The sequence below is a fragment of the Patiria miniata genome, unplaced genomic scaffold, assembly GCF_015706575.1.
Source record: "Patiria miniata isolate m_02_andy unplaced genomic scaffold, ASM1570657v1 HiC_scaffold_5, whole genome shotgun sequence".
Classification (NCBI taxonomy): Eukaryota; Metazoa; Echinodermata; class Asteroidea; order Valvatida; family Asterinidae; genus Patiria; species Patiria miniata.
In genome coordinates this window covers 14,010,309-14,026,423 of record NW_024037072.1, presented here as the reverse complement: position 1 = coordinate 14,026,423, position 16,115 = coordinate 14,010,309, and the positions used below count along the sequence as shown (strand labels likewise).

At 41.3% G+C, this 16,115-nt stretch overlaps 1 protein-coding gene across 4 annotated transcripts in view; it reads left to right on the top strand.

Annotated features, from left to right (window-relative positions):
• The window catches only part of LOC119740957 (CREB-regulated transcription coactivator 1-like), a 56,433-nt gene extending 40,591 nt beyond the window's left edge, over positions 1-15,842 (top strand). Inside the window, exons 7-13 of one of the 4 annotated variants that reach the window (XM_038216476.1) lie at positions 2,128-2,168; positions 3,923-4,169; positions 5,909-6,214; positions 7,716-7,850; positions 8,672-8,890; positions 10,530-10,755; positions 14,011-15,842. In XM_038216476.1, the coding sequence (XP_038072404.1) occupies positions 2,128-2,168; positions 3,923-4,169; positions 5,909-6,214; positions 7,716-7,850; positions 8,672-8,890; positions 10,530-10,755; positions 14,011-14,219 (1,383 nt within the window). In that variant the 3' untranslated portion in view covers positions 14,220-15,842. Of the gene's footprint in view, positions 1-2,127; positions 2,169-3,922; positions 4,170-5,908; positions 6,215-7,715; positions 7,851-8,671; positions 8,936-10,529; positions 10,756-14,010 lie in introns of all 4 variants that reach the window. The other 3 variants (XM_038216475.1, XM_038216474.1, XM_038216477.1) reach the window with 3 other exon arrangements.
• The last annotated feature ends 273 nt before the right edge of the window (positions 15,843-16,115 follow it).

The window sequence follows — 16,115 nt, the reverse complement described above, 5'->3', positions numbered from 1 at the left end:
ATGGGGGCCACTATGATCCTTACGTGATGTCCGTAGCCACGACCGTGGCTGTAAACATTGATAAAACGCCCTTTTCGGACTGAGTCTTACCAATCCTTCCTCCATGGCCTTACTTTTTTAGATTTACTGCTTTTCCGTCAATCGCAATTTCAAGTAACAGCTGTATTAGCGGCCTGTAAAGTCACAAAGAGCTCAATAAATAATTATGTTTAGTCTTCATATGAAGTTGATTTTGGGGTCCACTTGATCTTTACGCTGTCTGGCCGCCATATTCGTCCATTTGTTGGAATGAACAACGCATGTGTGTGACGTACATGTATATCCACCACTGACAGGATCTGTGGTGGCTGACCCGGGTGAGATAATAGAATGGCACGGGGCTAACCCGAGTCGACCTGGGTGAGCTAATCGAAACGCTCACATAGAATAATATTTTAGTCTCAAAAACAGTGCCATTCAAAGTTGGTCCATTTCCAAACATCTTTTCCTTAGTCGAAAGTGAATTAAGACTTTACATGTAGTGTTATGCCTTTTGGAAAGCATGAATATTTCTGATTTTCTGAAACAAGGACTGTTGGGTGATGTTTTGAGTCCCCTTCGTTTCTCTTCTCCCTCATCCTCTCTAAATGGGCAGTTTCACGGCATCAGACGCACAGTTCGGACAATTCAACAGTGTGCATTTTTAAAGTTATAATCCTAAAGTGGATATTAATTCTGATAAATTGTTTCAGTTAGGTCCTACAATGATTTAAAAAAGACATTATTCATCTCACTTTCTTGCTGAAGTAGAAATTGGTTTTGAAACACCATGGTGTCTGACATACTCAGACAAATTGAATTTTTTTGTGTGTAAACATAATAGGTGAACATAATATCGGTAACCCACGTTACATAAAAAGCACATGGAAAAAGTTAAAAACCTAGTATTTGAAAGTTTTCCTTATACCTTGCACTGATGGACTGTTCTTTTTAGTGCCCTTGCATCATTTGGGTATAAGTCATATTCTAACTTTACAATTATTTAAAAATAATCAATCATAAATATCTCCAGAGGGTTATATTTTGGTAACTCACGTTACGGTAACTCACATTACAGTTTGTCCGCCTATCTTGGTACAAGTTTAAACATTGAAGAAACTAACAACCAAGCAAAAACCTCCTTTGGCATAGAACACAATCTGTTTCTCTTCCTTTTAAAACAAAAAGACACACTTAGGTCAAAAAAAAAAGTCTCCGGTTTCTGGTATGGAGCTTGCCAAAAAAGTGGTGCGGCGACGCGGCTTTTTTTTTTTTTTTACCTGACTTTTTTGCTTCAAATGTCGGCTGATGACTGCAAATGGTGTCCGACTAAACTTAGTGCAAATATATGGGAGTCCAGTGAGGCCACATAAAGCTTATTCTCGATCATAACCCCATCTAAAAACACGTTAAAATTGTGCAGCAGCAGGATTCCCGTCAAACCAGTGAGTTTGGCGGTTTTGAGACATCATCTTTCATTGAAAAAAAAACTTTTTCATTTTGCCGACGCGCATGGCTACGGCGACGCGCGCGCATACCAGAAACCGGAGACTTTTTTTTTTTGCCTTACACTTGCATTTTGCATGTAAAAACAAGGTGCCAAAATAACTACCTAAAATCCATAATTTTATCCAAAAAAACCCAAGTGTTTTGACCCAAAAAACCACACTTACATTCTGACTACCGGGTACATTCCATTTCACTGGCACACCACTCAAATGAAAGGTCTTGTTGTCCCCTTCAATTTGATACCACATTTGAGGTGGTGATGCTTTATGTGAAGATTTTCTTACATTTTCCATTTTTTTTTACCATGTCCACATTCTCATGGAAAAGCCCAGCTATATTTCAATAAAATACAGACAATAAGCTTCAAAATGATATAAATGTTTCATTTGTGGCATTCGGACCATTTTGAAATTTTGGCTTTGAGGCTGGGGAATTGTTTAAAGGTAAAAATGTGATTACACCTGCCTCATCATATTTCTTTCTCGTGCAGCAACGAGAAAGCAACGAGCGGTGGGGCCCTGTTTCTATGACCTTACCCCTTGTTCCTCTTTTTAGCTTCCTCAAGTACAATTCCCTTGTTCCTTTGTCTTCATCTTACAGATGCAGCCCAGGCCCAGGTCTTGCGAGGTTCCCGGAATAAAGTGAGTATTTTTTCCCCTCCACACCGCAGCGTCGTCTTGCTATTTAATCCTGGACGTGTCACAACATGCGATCGAATTATCTGAAAAGCGAGCTGGCCAGATTTGCCTAATTGAAAAATTAGCTTACTTTGCTATCCGGGCTGTGCATAACACCCAGTCTGTCTGATTTAAGGCGAGGAGTCAAGACGAGAGGTACTTGCACAATTTACGTGTACTGTGTTTCATCGCATTGAAACTGCTGATGGATTTTTTGCTGCCTGATAGCATAAAAAACAGGGTGAAATCACACAGCTTTATTTAAATAAAACAATCTTTTTAAGTAATCAATACACTTCCTTCAGTTCTCTTTTTCTTGGGGGGAATAGCTGGAATTATGCCAACTTGAGGATTTTAGTCGACCACTAGCAGTGCACAAATACTATTCATTAAAATGGCCAGTTTGCACTTTTTTGTGTAAAATTTAACAGTGTTCCTGTTGTGTTGAATTGCTATAAAACAGTATCTATTTTTATGCAAGGTGTGGTGTTCAGCGTACAGTATATTGGTTATTTTATAAATTTGGGGTCCACTTTTTTCCTGTCCCTGTTACATCTGATATCTGTTATAATTTTGATGCACTCATTAATGCATTCATCCTCCAAGAGTGATTATGAATGGCAAACTACCTACTCAATAAATATAACTTATTTGAAGTCATTCTTTATGACACTTGAATGGCAAATTACAAAGTACCACGGTAACAGGGACAGGAAAAATGTCACACTTTGGACCCAAAATTTATGGCATGAAATCAGCGGCTGCGGAAATGCAGTATTTATTGTCAGCATTTTAGCATCGTAACCATTTCCCCCCAGTTGTTCTTAGCATTTGAGTCCACCCTTGTGTATGTAACAATGGTATCCAAATGTATTCTTGGATTTTGCACAATTTGAATGGTGTTCACGTTATTCCCATTCAAGTGAATTGTGCCCTTGATAAGCCCGTGAACAACACATAATCAAAGTACCTTTTAGCTCTTATTGCAAGGCCATTTGCTGCCCTCTATAGGCAATGCACAGATCCAATACCGGGACAATTCTCTCCCACCGACATATCACCTTAATGAAAAAAAAAGTTTAATTAGAAATTTTGGAGAACTGCCGTTGTGAGGAGAATTACATTTTTCCTGTTGACAGTCAGAGCTTTGTGACCGAAAAGTCAGGTTAACACCTCAAGTTTTTTCAAATTTTGCGGATACACTCTACCTATAATATCTCCTCTGTGAAGCGTTGTGGTTCTGAAAAGAATCGAGAAATGCGAGAATCATTCTTGACGTTTCAGACATTGTCCTCTGTCGTCATTCTCCTGAGGATGGACAGAGTGCACTGTCCAAAACATCGAGAACAATTCTCACTGCCAATTCCGTTCAGAACCTTGCTTCTTCACAGAAGAGATATAATTTGGTATATTGGTAAACATAGATCACTTATTTGTACCTTTTTCTATCTTACAAAACTTCAACCTCCCAATTGAATTACAACTGTGTTCTTCATTGCAATCACTTAAATCATCTCTTAAAACCAATTTGGTCACCTCATGTTTTTCAGTTTGAGATATTCATGTTTCGTAGATTTTACAGTTGTTTGTTGTAGAATGCACCAAGAGCTTCCTTGGCGGAAACCAGCGCCATATAAGTTTTCATTATTATTATTATTATTATTAAATTTGAGTTTTCAAGTCCGAGTCTGTTGATGTTATCCTGTTTCTCTTTGCAGTATTTGTCCGTCCTCAGACCAGACAGAGACGGAGCAGACCAGCGATCCCATTCCCATCTCCAACAACACGGGCTCCCTGCCAGACCTCACCAACCTGCACATCCCTTCACCGCTGCCCACCCCTCTGGATCCAGAAGATCAGCAGGTGTCGGGCTATAACCATGGCGGAGTGGGTAGCCCCAGTAACCTGTCCAGCAGTATGCCCTCACCAACTCATCTCAGTACGTCGCCTACCAATCACACACAGGTAGGTTGTGCATTTCAGTTTCTTAGAATGATTTCTTGCAATACTTTGAATTGTTTTGTTTGTCAATAAGGTGAATGCTTTTTGAACATTAGGCAATTATTCAACGTAATTAAAACTTGTACTGTGGAAGAGATATATACATGTATATATGTTTGGTCAAATTTCAAAACTTTGTTGCACATTGAAAGTTTTTTCTCAGAAAACTAAAACAGGCCACAAGTGAAAATGTTCTACAATGTATACTTGTAGGGCTGTGCATCGGAACTGGGTACCTGAGTACATATACCCGACCGTTGACATGGTTGATGTCGGTAATTGGTTCCAGATTGTAGGATCGGGTAACCGGAACCAACTTTACAAATTACTTGCTAACTTCTCAGACGATGAAAAAGAAACATGGGGAAACAAAAAACACTTTGCGTTTATGACGCTTGCGAAAGTTGCAGTACACACTTGTATCTTGCTGTATTGACGCAATGATGTAGTAGTATTATCATGCAGACCTTTATGAACATCTGAACAGCAACTTCTGAGATTTGAATTTTGGGGTGGGTTTCTTTAATGATTACCGGGGAACCTTTGTTGTTGATTTTCAAAGGGGTACCCGGTTCCAATGCTACTCGTGTTTGTAAGTGGTTCTCATCTGATTTTGTAAGCAAAAAAGTTGGTTTGTTGTTGGAGTGAAGCCGTGACAACTTGGCAAGACAATGACCTATGATTCGTAAAACCGATTTTTAATCTACCGGTATGCATAAGATATAAAGATAAATGAGCACATTAAGGTACGGTACATTGAGTGTAAGAATGAACACAAATCTTTTTCTGTCTGATTAAACCTCTATCTGACCCCTGATCAGAATTTGACAAGAAAAGTTATTACTATTTGTAACAAGATCTGTCATTTTGTAAACGTGTTCATTTTCAAGTACAAAACGAATCCAACGAAAAGCTGTCCCATATCTATAGGCCAGACAGGCAGCCAAAGAAGGGTTTGCTAAAGTGCGTTGATTCGCAAGCGGATACAGGGGTTGTGGGAAATATGCAGGGTTGAGCCTCGGAAACGTTCTTGATTTCATCAGTGGGGAAAGTGCAGAGGAAAGGTGTGTAGCCTGAGAGTAGCAGATTGTGTAATAAATATTCAGGTGAGGAGACGGTTGCTGTAATTACTGGAAGCACATGTGCATTTTAAAGTTCAACATACATTCAGTGCAGGTTGTTAAAACCTTCCCTCTCGTGTGGGCAATTTCAACAAGGCCAGCCCAGCAGTCAAGATAAATCAAGTGACTGTTTTTAACAGTTGAGTGCTCCCTGCCTTCATAAAGCAGGATTGACTGGCTGTGATTGTTATGAAACCTGATGTAGCTATGCTTTGACTGTAGGAGATCGATTAGCCAGCTGTGCCTGCCAGTCACCTGCTTTTGTCTTTAGATGTAAATTGACTGTCACAAGTGCCTACAAGAAACATGACCTGACTGTTGGTGACTAGCCTGGAACAGGATTGACTGTCTGTGACTGATCAACAACAGTAGAGTTAATTAGACCCCTGCGTATCATTTTCAAGATTGTCTTAAAAATGTATTCAGCGAACAAACTTAGAAGCCACATTCTTACAGACAAGGTGCGCGTATCTCGGTAACCCTATTGGTCAAAGGAGCAATAAGTGCGTGCGTGCCACCTGTATGCAAGCTTGGTTCCACAATGAGTAAAATATCATTGACCCTAATGTTTACCTTGCACAGGTGGTGGGTCAGCACAGTCCACAGATTAGTCCACAAGTCAGCCCACAAATGACGAGGCGGCCTATGAGTAGTCCCAGCAGCCCCTTGGGGATCCATGCAACCAATGAACATCAACGGCGGCAACATCATCAACAACAACAACAACAGCAACAGCAGCAGCAACAACAACAACAACATAGACAACATCAGCAGCAGCAGCAGCAACAACAGCAGCAGCAGCAACAGCAGGCCCAGCAGGCGCAGCAGGCCCAACAACAACAGCAGCAGCAACAACAGCATCAACAGCAGCAGCACTTCATTAGGCAGGTCTGTACCCGCTCTGACTTACTTTGATCCTTTAGTTTTGTTGGGAGTGTGGCTTAGTGGTTAGGGTTAGTGACTCGTGATCAGAGAGTCAGGGGTTCAAATCCAGCTGCTGGTCATATGGTGTGTCCTTGGGCAAGCCACGGCTCCCCCACTTGCCTCTCTCCACCCGCCTCTCTCCACCCAGGAGTATAAATGGATACCGGCATTAACTGGGGAGTAACCTGAGATGGACTAGCATCCCATCCAGGGGGAATAGAAATATTCTGAGTCTTTTCATGCCACTGAAACCGGAGATAAACGCTGGCCTGATGGGCCACATTGGCTCGTGACAGACTTTACTTTTACTCTTACTTTTGACATATAAGATCAACAAGGATCACCAATTATTTATTCCTGTGTCCTTTTTTAGTATAACCAGGCGCTACTTCTGAGTTTGTTCTTGATTATCATTTTTATGTGATCTCAGCAACATATTTTACCCAAGAGCTGCATGAAATTACAAAACAAAAATGTAGGTAGGAGTCTAAGAAAGAAAAAAAAAAGGTCTGACACTTCTTTCTCAAGGACCAAGGCACTTTTATCATGGACAAATTGACTCTTGATTAAAACCTGTAAGTCATTGTGGATGCGAATGAGCAACTGAAAGAATCCACCGACAGACGAATCCAGGCACGTGATCACCGTACACTCACGTGGCCCCCTTCAATGGAGAAACCATTGTGCATGCTATTGTACAAAGCAACTACCCTGTGACGGATTATCTGAACAATAGCTAGCACAATGCTTTCGCCATTGAAGGGGGCCTTCGTCATAGAATTGTTAGCGTGCCCGGATTAGTCTATAAATTTTTAGACTCGGTGTCTGGTACCCTTGTCTATGCATGTTTAATGAGTGTGTCTAGACAGGTTGCCGGTGAACGCCCTCAGCTTTTGATCCAGCTGGTTTCTTTGCCTTTCATTTCGCCATGTCATGTTGTAAGCATTGATCACCCCTCCAGTAGACATCCATTAGCCATATCAGATTCCTCCTTGCTCTGCCTAACCCATCCCTTATCTCTTACCTCCTGGGAAACGGATCTCAAAGGGCAAACGTTTCCATCGTTCATTCCATCTCTCAGGAACTGTGTCGCCCTCTCTCTCTCCGCAGGCTGGTCCCAACGCACTCCTATTTTAAAAACTGTTCTTTACTGTGTAGTCGGTACTGTGACAGATCGCAGGAAGATCGCAGGGTTTCAGAAGCTTACTTGGGTGGGACTCGAACCCATGACCTCCCACTTACTAGGGCATGATACAACCCACTCCCGTCTGATTCCTAAATAAGACCCTGAAGTTAAATGTCACTGTCAGGTGACTGCAAGCCTACTCACTGTCTCCAGTTGTACTTGGCGATAATACGGCCAGATACAAAATGCCACTGAGCCGCCCCTTGTGCCACCCACGATATTCCGCTTTAACAAGTCCGCATTTTGTTGTGGCCCTTCCCCCTCACCGTGTTATTACAGGGTATGGCTGTGGATGCCTCAGCCATGACACTGGAACATCAGGCCCATCATCAGCAGTATTCCCAGCAGATGTACACGCAGGGCCAGCCCCAAGTAGGCCAGGCGACACCTAACCTCACGCTGGATATGTCAAAGGTCGGTTAGGACACTCGCCCTTGGACTCTCTTCCTTGCTGTGTTGTCACTTTGTGGCCCTTGCCCCTCCCCCTCCCTCCTCCTCAATGGGGTTAAGACCTTGCTTCTGGTTTTTAGTCCTTGCTGCTGGGCCTTGCATGGAGCTCCCGATTTGTTATCATATCGAGAAACTTTCCTGAATACTTTTTTTTTCATTGGAACTTCCCATCAGGCTCATTAGTAAAAGTTCCTTAGACAAAACCATCCCAATCATAATTTCTTCCTTCCTCCCCCAAGCTTTGCTGAAAATGTTGCAGAAAAGGTACAAGTTACTTTCCTTTCAATATCGTACCTATCATTTAATCCTCCACAATATCCCAGGGTTTTGATTCTGCCAAGCTTGGTGCTAACCATTATCTCAATTTTGTTCATTCCTCATCTTTCATGGTTTGCCCTTAGGTATTTTACGGGGCTTGAGCTCACTTTGGATAAGATCAGAGTGATTTCTTAAGTTGTAGTCTAGTCCTACACAAGTCATTCACAGATCAAATCGCAAGTGCATGTGAAGTTGCCTTTCCATATGCACGTTTAAGGCCTTTTCTAAACTGTAGGCGTAACTGTGCACTGGGCACAAAACGAACTAAAAATGCATTTGGAGAGGTCGCTTCAGGCTGATAGTATAAATGGAAATGCCTTTATCACAGTTTGTCTGAATAAGTTGTTACTCATGACTACTTGAGACTGGTTGACTTGGGATTGACTTCCGCTGGACTTGTGATGACTTACAATGACTTGCATACATCTCACTCTGTTTATTTCATCTGTGTCTTTCCCCACCCCTAGGGAGGCCTGCAATACCGGGATGGCACGTGCGTGGTCAGTACGTCCTGTACATCACCTACCTCGCCAGTCTCCAATCCCCAATACTCGCCCTCCCCTGCCCACTCCCCCTCGGCCACCTCGGTACCCCAGGGTTCCCCCAACAACAAGGCAGTCAGCGATGCCTACTACCAGCAGCTGCAGCATCAGTTTGAGCAGTGTAGTATGCTAGCTCAACAGGAGGTAGGGTCCCCTACACACGGACAACAGATCACTTACAATCCGCAGGTAAGTTTACTGTCTACAGCCGTGTTCGCATTGGACTTTTTTGGGTAAAAGTAACGGAGGCTGTTGTCAACTTTACGGAGACGGTTGTCAGCTTAAAACCAAATTGAGTCCAGTGTGGACGGACAGTCGGTAAACTTCCCAAGTTGTCAAGTGTCGATTTGTTAGTTTTACGGTCTACAGCGGTACGTTTTAAAGGGCCAATGGGATCGCGGCAGAATTGCATTGTTAGTTTTACATCACTGAAAACTCCTGTGCGGACGGCCACTGCTATGCAAAAGTTATGTTATTGAACTCTGTAATTCACACGCATAGGTCTACCGGTACATAAACTGTAACTGAGATTTTACCGTATTTCTACAACCACATCCGGTGTAAGGTTAAAAAGTTGCTGGCAGGGCGCGCTCATAAGATTCTGAGAGAGCAAGGTTTGGTAAAGTTTAAGCAACCACTGACTTTCCACTGACCAAAATTAATCCAAAGTGCGGTCGCACGGCAGAATAACTACAATGGAATGTTGACAATCACTCGTGGTAACTTATTAAAAATCAGGTCCAATGCGAATGCGGGTAATTTCTTATAAATTCCTGTGTTGTCTGTTGTCTGATTTGGGAAGCTTATTTTTAACTGAGGGCGATGCTAGAACTGCAGAGTGCATTGAAGGATTAATCAGAAACGGCTGTGGTTCTTCCTCATTCGTACAAGTATCACTTGCAGTACACTGAAAATGTCTACTGCATCTGTAGACTAAATCCAGTTATCATAACTGAGCTATTACCATGCTCACATGCAAGTTCCTGCATGTCCACTCTATGCTGCTATAGGCAATAGTTTGTTTTCAAAACTCGGTCAAAATGCATGGCCAACACGAATCCGAGAAAGCTTGACACAACCTCGGCCATATCCTACATAATCGTACTCACTGGATAGTCTACTGTCAAACAAACCTAGGCACAAATCCTATCTGAAGAATTCTAAATGGAATAGGACTGTTGTGAGTTTGGAGACCTTCCTGTCCCTACAGTTTTGGATGCTTAAAGGTAATATACATCATTTGCAAAAATATAAATAAAAAAAAAACTACCAAATTATTTATGAAATACATTTCTTGACTGTAAGTGAATAATAGTCTCAAGCATCCTGTGAAATCATGGCACCTGGTGTGCTGTCATTTTAAAAAAAAAAATTGAATTTTTGTATCAATTTCCAACGATGGTCGGCCGACCATCGTTGCAAAAAACTGACTTTTGGTTAGTCCACATTCTGTTTGCAATCGGTTACACGTGCGTGAAGGGTGCAAGCCAGCTAGTCTGGTTCCCTGACCTGACAATTCCCCAAGGTCTATAAATTGCTCTTTTTTGTCTGAAGTAGGGTCAGGGAACCAGACTACAAGAACAGCATTTTTTTCCTTGGTTTTTCCAGCATCTATGAACACAAAACTAACAGGTCAGTGTAACCAGTAAAATACTTAACCCCCGAATTCATCCATTTCTGAAAATGACAGCAAAAGCAAATGTTGTATATTACCTTTAACATTTCTCATCCGTCAATATTGCTTAGCTTTAGATTTGCTTGTCCCCAAAACCCCGTCCTGCAGGACCTCTACACTCAGAACCTATCCAACCACCAGATGAGCGAGGTGGACCAGGCGCTCTTCTTCCCCCAAGGAGCCTTCTACGGCCAGGCCTACATGCAGGGCCTGACAGACACCCCCGACCTGTTCCAACCCAACAAACCGCCCCCGGCCTACCCCCACTCCCCCTTCATGCAGTCCAGCGCCGGCAACATCCCCAATATCATCTTGACAGGTGGGTTGCCTGACGGTAAGAGAACTGCGCCTCCATCTTTATCTTTCACTTCTTGTACGGCCGTGTCTTGTGAAACGGTAGCATTTTGTGCAAGATGTGTTGTGATATGTGTGGCCTGAGATGAAAATCTGTGCCTAGTCCTGATTTGAACTGGTACGTCAGATATTATTCATTTGGTGGGTTTTTTTTGGGGGGGGGAAGAAATCGGAGTGTGCACACCTGTGATCACCCTGTTCTCCCAAAACTTTTTCACGATGGCAGTTTTAAAATGAAATACCTTAGTTGAAAAAAAAATATTGAAATCTATTTTACCCTTGAAATGAAAAGAATGCAAAATGTACAATATGTGAGTTGACATCCCCAAACTCTTGAACTAATTTTACTGAAAAGCACCCTTCTTCAAACCAGAATAAAATTTCGACGAAATGTTTTCAAATTTCGATTTGAGACCAGGTACCACGTGATTTTCATCTCAGGTTTGGTGGCAGTGTGCTTATCGTGGTAAACATTTTTTGTCGTTAATATTTTTTATCAGGTTACAGTCACTGTTAGTTGTTGTGACTGAAATAGCACTCTTAATGTTAGATTAAATGCTGCATCGAAGCTGTCATCGCAAATGAATGAGAAAATAGAAGAATGAAGAAATATTGTGAGCATTGTTATACAACGCCTGAATAAATCCCCGTCGTCTGATTGGTGGGTCCTTGATCACATGTCATTGAATTATTCGTCCCAACGTCACGGCCCGGCCGCGCCGCAAAAATTGAAGTTCTGTTCCACGGTCATATGTTTGGTGGGTTTGACCAATCAGATGACGAGGATTTATTCAGGTGGTGTACATGTATAAACAAATGAATGTTGCACATTCGTGCAGTGGAAGGAATAATTTCATTCGGTGACAGATGGAATGTTTCATTCGCCGAGTGGAATGGAATATCCTCATGAAATTATTCTGACCGTTGCACTCATACATTCACTTCGTATATGAATGAGTTCAGTATATGGTTGTTCATGTGTAGTATCTTAAAGACATAGTCCATCATTTGTAATTTGTGCATTTTGTTCGTTTGAAGCAACAAAAGTGTTCAAAATCTAATGAAGGATACTGAACAACTAACCTGATGAAGTTTCAGCTCGGCTTCAGCTGTATATTCCGAGAAAAACAGCATTCTAGGATCTCAATTTCAAATCAAAAGTTGCTAAATCATGTTTTGAATTGTTTTGAATTGCAGCTCTACGCGATGTCGCGCACTGATCCGACGAATTATAGCAACCGCGCGCGCCTGTGCGTCGTGCAAATGCTTGCGCGCGCTGCGCCGAATAACAAAACGAACTACTAATTAAAATTTTCCTACGGTGCTTCTTAAGACGCACCGTTGGGAAGGCCTTCTTTCGTTGATTTCTTCAAAATGAGAGCTTGCCAGAAAAAATAATTTCACAGGGAGTTTAGTTCCCTTACTATCTTTCAACCAGTATGTATTTCAACAATAATTACGCCAGTTACTTTTTTGGATAGCTGCAAATGATGGACTCGGGCTTTAAGTGGACATTGTAATTTAAGCTCTAATTGTTTTTTTATGTTGCAATGCCAGATGAACAATTTATAACTTGCAAAGTAAATTACATGACACTTGTCAATGATATTCTCACTTTGTGATGGTAGGTTTCGTAGGTAAATCACATGCGTCAGTCATACATGTTTATAAGTGTGGCAACTAAAAAAACACACACACACAAAAAAAGCTTTGTTTCCAGTAACCTGAACGGCCCTAAAAAATTTAAATGTACATAAAGTCAGCATTTAAATTTTTTTGATTTTCATTTTGTAGTTGATTCCTTCCAAAAACACCACAATGTACTTTTTAGAAAGTCGTTTTTTTAATGTCAGAACTCAGTTGAACAAACAAATTGACTTGAGCGGGGTCTGAACCTATGACCTCTGGAACGGAAATCTGTTCTAGAGGTCGTAAGTTTCTTTGTTCGACTTTTAAAGGGAAGATACAACATTTGCAAACATCAAAAAAACGAAATGATCAAATTATCACGAATTACCTTACTGAAATGTTAGGAAATGACAGTCTAAAGCATCCTGCAAAATCGTGGCTCCTGGTGTGCTGAGATTTTCAAGAAAAACTGTATTTTTCCAACGCTGGTCGGCCGACCAGCGTTGGAGAAAACTGGCTTTTTTTCAAAAACTGCTCCTAAGTTTTCATATTTAGTTATTCTGCATTTTCTTTGCAATTGATTACACATCTGTGAAGGGGTACAAGCCTGCTAGACTGATTCTTTGACCTTACAATTCCCCAAAGTCTATAAATTGCTCCGTTTCATCTGAAGTGGGGTCAGGGAACCAGACTACAACAACATGATTGGTTTTCTTGGTTTCTCCAGCATCTACAAGCCCAAAACGTGAAACAAGTCAGTTTAACAATACTTGCCATAATATACTAACCCTCTGAATCAATTTATTTCTAAAAATTGCAAAAGCAAATGTTGTACATTCCCTTTAATAAAACTTATTATAATGCACCTAGTCAGTTTCCCTTTGTGGTTATTTAAAAGTCTTTATTGGTGCATAGGGTTTTTATGAGAACTGAATGTTCCAGAGTTAGATCCTAGTGTTGCTGGTACTTCTGTAGTGGTTTACACCAAGTAAATGTGATGTACATGTACGCTTGTGTTGCAGTGTTAATAGATGTTGCATGTATGATATTGATGTGTTAAGGACAATGGAAGCTCCATTTCAGCTACCAAAAAACCCCAAAGACTTTGGAAGTTTAGCCCACCCCTTCAAAAATCTAAATCAACCCCCTCAAAAAAGAAAGATTTTTTTTTTTTTACAGAATTGTAAATTACAAAACCAAACTAAATGAAGAATAGATCTATTTTGTTGACTTGAATATTGCCCTCAAGTTGATTTATATTACCTGAAGATTTAAGTGACGAAACAGAAACTATATTCTGCAATTGCCAACAATTGATTCTTCATTTTACTCAATAGACACTTTTAACAACAGAGCATACATGTCCAAGAAATTGGAACTTCAAAAAAAAACCTATATCTACCGGAAAGGAGAAACTCATGTGTTGAAGACATCACTTTGATTTAGGAATTCAAGAAGTAACGTCTTGAAAAGGACATTTAGAAAACCTTTTAAAAAAAAAAAGGTAAAAGAAATTTAAGAATTGGGGTTTGAAGTTGGTTTCCTGTCTTGATAACTGTTTATCAGACTCGTTTTCCCTTCTCTCTCCCACTGTGTCTCTTCCCAGGAACTGGTGAATCTCCACCCAGACAAGACTTTGCCAAAGAGATCAGTAACGCCATGGCCGGCGTAGACAATTTTGACCCTCTCTTCTCGGCCGACAGCTTCAAGTTAGACCCGCTGGACCTGGACAGCCTGCAGATGCTGACGGACAATGACGTGGTGGCTGACCAGGCCACTGAAGATTCATTCCGACTGGATAGGTTTGATGCGTGATAGGCCCGCTTGATCAGCCCAGACAGTGTTTTTGGAGTTTTTCGTCTTCGGGGAAAGCTGGGAAATATAAAAAAAAGATGGAGGTCAAGGTTGATGAACGATCAGAAAGTTGGATTGATTCACGTTTGCTGCAGTCTTAGATTAAACCTCGTGCAAGACCAGAATCAGTGACATCGGTGGCCAGCCCAGCACGGGTCGTTGATCACACTTGTGAAACAGGTCTTAGCAACCTTGGCAGTGGTCCCACAGGGAACACGCAAGTTCAGCCCAGGTGATTTCAAGCTTTTGAGACATACTTGAAACTTGGTTGACTTCATACCACTTCCAGTTTGGAAGGTGAACTCTTATGTGACAGGAATGCTGCTGAAAGAAACTTCGGTGTTTTGTAAAAACTGGACTGGGCTCTGTGTTTGACTAGTGTCTCTTTCAGCAAGTTCTTGCAAGTGGTAAGGATTTGTTCATGATGAACAGCTAAAGATGAAGACAGTAGACCTGTTACTCTCTGACGGAGAACATCCAGGAAGGTGAATCTTCTACAGAGGGCAACAAATATTGCATCTTTCTAAGAGTTTCACTCGGGAATCGTCAAAGGAAGAAAAGATAAAACTGCCTGTGGAGTTTTGGGAATGAAATGCTGAGGGAGAAACACGACAGTTAGGCTGCGAGATTGAATTAGATAAACATCCTGCATCGATGTCATCAACAAGATTCGGAGAAACTGACACAGACATTTGTCAAGGCCGTTTCACAGAGAACATACATGGGAGTGTTGAAAGGAGAAGCTTCGGTATAGGAAACAGGAGGAAGGTAAACACCTGCTTTTTTTCAAGAAAGGATTCTGCAACGGCGACATTCCTTGGAGTCTTGGTGTCCAGTGGTCTGCTTGGCATCAGGAGGGATTCCTACAACTTTCAACAACCTGATTGTCACTCTGGAGAACAAGTGGAAGTCTAAACAAAAATCATTGCTTTATATTTAAAGAAAAGTGTATCAAAAAGGTTGCAGTTTCGATAATGCATTGCCAGATTTTTTTTGTGATGTGTTCATTCCAGGTTTAACCAACACACTGTTTCTCTTTGTATATGCGTTGTTCCCCAGTTGTTGTGTCCCTTTTTTTGAGTCGCACGCCCTTCATCACATCCAGTAGCTGGTGGTTTGGTAAAGCAATGAAGTCTGGTCTCCCAGAGTCCTCAAAATACTACTTGTGCTGAGAAATGCTTTTTACACTTGATTGTGCTTAGGCACCAGTCTACAAGTGCAGCCCAAACTACTTGTATTGGATGTGGTAATGGCTTAAATGTAGGTAATTGGACCAGGGCCCAATGTCACCAAATGTCAGCAATTTTAAATTGCATTGTAGCTTAACTCTAACCGTGCTCAAATCAACACGATTCTGCATAATTCAAATGAACCATAAGGGTAGGGTTAAGTTAAAATCATTTCTGGTCCCAACCATGCTGAATTTCAACCAATTTTGATGGCATACAAATGGGGAGAAAATGCAGGAAAAATAACCCGTGCATGGTTTTTCTGTGTTTTTTTGTTATTGTTTCGTTGCACAGTTTTGGAAAAGGTTGTTACAACCTCTCAAAATACAGCTGGGTTATGTTCCAAATTTTATAAAACTTTTTTTTTTTTTTTAATATTTCCACAACAAGACCACTTGCCACCTTTGTGAAATATTTGGTCACCGTTTGGTGGCCTTGAGCTCTGGTCCGATTTAGAAGAAAAAAGTACAAGTATTAAGTGGTGCAACTGTGCTGTGGTTGAAGCACCATGCGTCTTTCATTTGTTGTGTTGTTATATGGTTTGTGTAGCAAAACACTTGATAGCAATGCTATCACGAACATGGATTATTTTTCTCGTCCAAGCTTCACGATAGAAGCGCCATTCATA